Raw genomic sequence first — 3,428 nt, 5'->3', positions numbered from 1 at the left:
TAGCCCGCACTCAAGTCTTATTCAAATGCTCCCGTTCCCTACCAGAAGTCCACTCCAGCTGGCCCCTCCTGTGCCCTCGGGAGGCAGGCCTCTCTCCAGGCCACAGCCGGCTCCAGCCTCTGCCCCCGCCTTCCCTGTAGGCTCCTGGCTTTGACCTCTCATTGGCTGAGCCTACCTCTTTGGGGGGCCTTCATCTTTCCAGGACCACCCCCTGGATTCTTGCTTTCCAAGACTTACCAGTTGGGTGAGCCCACTCCCAGACCGTCTTCCTCTCTAGACTCCACCCCTTTAGTACAGAGCAGGGGTCCTGTCCTCCCTGGCCTCCCCTCTCACCGGCTAGCCCCGCCCCTTCCCTGACTCACCCCTTCCTTGACTGGCCTCTCCCCACTTCCTAGCTGCATGGTTCTACCCCTCCCTCGCCCGCTCACTTAGGACACCTCTCTTTCTCATACTCGTCCTTTCACCAGATGGTTCTGTCCTCCTTCGTTGACCTTTAGACCCCATGCTCAGCTGGCTGGGGACCTCCCTTTCCCTCAGTACCTGATACCCCTCTTTCCTGGTCCCTGTTCCTGCCTTCCTGGCTCCCGCCTCCTCTCTAGCCCTCACCCATTTCTGAACCCCATTCCTTTTCAACTGACTCCCCCTCGCTGATCCCAGAGCCCACCCCTCACTCCTACCTTGCCATCTCGGGCGTGTCCCTTCTCGTTCCCAGTCCCCGCCCCTCACTGGCCGGCCCCGCCTCTTCCCCAGATCCCACCCCCTCCCCTGATTCACCTCTCGCAGCCTCTCCACTCTTCCCATAGCCTGATCACCCCAGACCCTGCTTCTAGATGATTCCCCGGCACACTCCGTTCCGCCTATAGACCACGCCCCTCCAAAGTCAGCCCCGCCTCTTACTTAGACCTGACCCTTACACTTGTCCCCACCGCATCCCCGATGGGGGTCCTCAGGGCTGGCCCCGCCCCTTACAACCCCGCCCACCCACGACGGGCCCAGGCTCCGCCCCTCAGCCTCGGCCCCCGCCCCGCCCGCGGGTTGCGCGCACCTTGGGCGTGAGCACGAGCGCGGCGCCGCCGTGCACGGCCACGATGGGCAGCGAGGTCTGCGCCGACAGGAAGTCAAGGATGGGCGCGACGGCGGGCGCGCGCGAGTCGTCCTCGAAGACGACGCCGTGCACCCTCAGCCCCGACAGCAGGTCGCAGAGCTGCAGCACGAGGCTGCGTGGGTCCGAGCCGTTGAGCACCAGCGCCACCGGCCGCACGTCCAGGCCCGGGCTGCGCACGGCCGCCGCCACGGCCGGGCCCAGTCGTGCCGCCTCGGTCGCGTACGCAGGCCCCGAGAACACGAGCGCCACGTTGAGAGGTCGCGCCCCGCCGGGCCCCCCGCCAGGCCCGCCGGCCCCGCCCGGCCCCGGCACCTCCTCCGGGAACGGGCTGGCGCAGGCCAGCGCTAGCAGCAGCAGCATCTTAGCGGGGCCCCGAGGGCCGCGGGGGCCACCGGCGCCGCGCATCGCCTGCGGGCCCTGCCGGGCGGCCTCTAAGCACGCAGGCACGCGGGGAGGGACATGGAGGAGGGTGGGACGCGGAGACGGGGAGACACAGGGAGCAGAGAGAGACACGAATGAGAGACACAGAGATGGAAAGACAGACAGGGAGACAAGGTATAGGAAGAGATACAGGGAGAAGGGGAGATACAAGGAGACAGGGACTCAGGTAGAAGTGAGAAAGGTTGGGGTGATAGAGGGAGAGACACGGACAGAAAGATACAGAGGCAAAGGGAGAGATACAGAAGCAAAGGAGAGACAGAGACCGAGGGAGAGATACAGAGGCAAAGAGAGTGGAGGTGGGTAATGGGGACAGAGAAGATACAGTGGTAGGGAGAAGAGATAGACAAGGTAGGAAGGGGGAGGACAATGAGACAGGACAGATGGGAAACAGACCCACAGAGATGGGATCAGAACAGGAGCAGAGAGAGACCCAGGAAGATAGGAAGAGATGAAAACAGTCACAGACAGATGGTCAGGGAGAGAGAGTGAAGGGGAGAAGGAGGGAGATGGAAGGAGAAACAGACAGGGATAGAGAGGCTCAGAGTAACAGAGGCAGAGAGAGATAAGGCGGAGTGACAGACACAGGGAGGGAATGAGAGCCAGGAGTGATGCAGAGATAGATGAAGGAAGGTGGAAGACATAAGAGGAATGAGAAAGTTGGACAGAGAGAGGAAGATGGAAAGAAACCCAGGAAGACGGAGACAGAGACCCCCACAGCCACCAAGAGACACGCACACAAGAGATGGAGAAACAGGCAAAATCAGAGATAGCGCGAGGAGGCAGGCAGAGCAGACAGAAAACACAGGAAGACAGAAATAGCGAGGCAAAGAGCAAGACCCCCGCCAGGGAGGTGCCCAGCACAGACATGAAAGGAAGGCCAGGAAGGCGAGTGGCAGGAGGGATCAAAAATAAAAGGAAGAAAAAGGGAAGGGGAACAAAAAAAGAGAAAGGGAAAAGGGGTCAGGTGTGTGGGGGGAGAGAAAGAGAGAGAAAAAGAAGTTAGTGGGGCGTCCTGTGGAGAGAATATGCCCCCCACGACCTTACCCCTCCATTTGAGCACAACCCCCAACCCATTTTTGGCCCCTTATTCCTGTCCCTGTCCCCCCATTCTCAATGAGAGCTAGAAAGAGTCATGGCCCAGTCTGAGCCGTGGGGTTGGGGGGCACAGCTGTGGAGAGCTGGGGGGAGCAGGGGTCCCTGGCTCCCAGCCCAGAGCAATTTAGTTAATGAGAGGCAATACAGCGTCTCTTCCTGTGTCCCTGTTGAATACTAGCTGCCTGGGGTGGTCAGGCTGGGAGCCCAGACTCCTGGCTCCTGGATCTGCGGGAGCAGGGCACTGGGGGCCTGAACTCCTGGTTCTCAGGATTTAGAGCCTACAGAAGGGGCTTCTCGAAGGGGTGAGGGTCCAAACAAGGAAGGGTTCATTCTTTACTGTCAATCAGGCTCCTGTCCGGTTGCCATGGTAGCGCAGGCCTCTAGCCACCCCACAGACAGCTAGGGTAGGGGAAAGGCCCACACCCCTTCCGCTGCCTAGAGGCCTCACCCCCCACACCCTTCCAGCCTTCCCAGGGACCCTGGGCCACTGTCTCCCTAGGGATGGGGGCAGGCGCTCCCAGCATGCCCAAATCCTGGCTCCCCCTCGCCCCTCCTCTCCACTGCCCTTCCCCAAGCAGCTGGCTCAATCAGTGCTCAGAATAGCCCCCCTCTGCCCCAAAATAACCCACAGCTGTGGCCTGGCGCCCCCACCCCCACCCCAGGATAACACACGTTCTCCCCACCCTTCCTGGTGGCTGCTCACCCCTTCAGCCCCTCCTCTGCCTCTCTCAGACTCACCCCTGCCTGGCCTCTGGCCTTGGGGACCCCGGGGTCCTACTTCCTGCTG

At 61.5% G+C, this 3,428-nt stretch overlaps 1 protein-coding gene across 1 annotated transcript in view; it reads right to left on the bottom strand.

Moving 5' to 3' along the window:
• Positions 1–3,428, bottom strand: part of GRIN2D (glutamate ionotropic receptor NMDA type subunit 2D) — a 34,137-nt gene that overhangs the window by 29,251 nt on the left and 1,458 nt on the right. Inside the window, exon 2 of the mRNA XM_007463301.1 lies at positions 1,046–1,536. Within this exon, the coding sequence (XP_007463363.1) occupies positions 1,046–1,510 (465 nt within the window). The 5' untranslated portion in view covers positions 1,511–1,536. The remainder of the gene's footprint in view (positions 1–1,045; positions 1,537–3,428) is intronic.

The sequence above is a fragment of the Lipotes vexillifer genome, unplaced genomic scaffold (genome assembly GCF_000442215.2).
Source record: "Lipotes vexillifer unplaced genomic scaffold, Lipotes_vexillifer_v1.1 scaffold802, whole genome shotgun sequence".
Classification (NCBI taxonomy): Eukaryota; Metazoa; Chordata; class Mammalia; order Artiodactyla; family Lipotidae; genus Lipotes; species Lipotes vexillifer.
The sequence above is the reverse complement of the archived record's forward strand: the minus strand, read 5'-3'. Positions and strand labels throughout refer to the sequence as shown.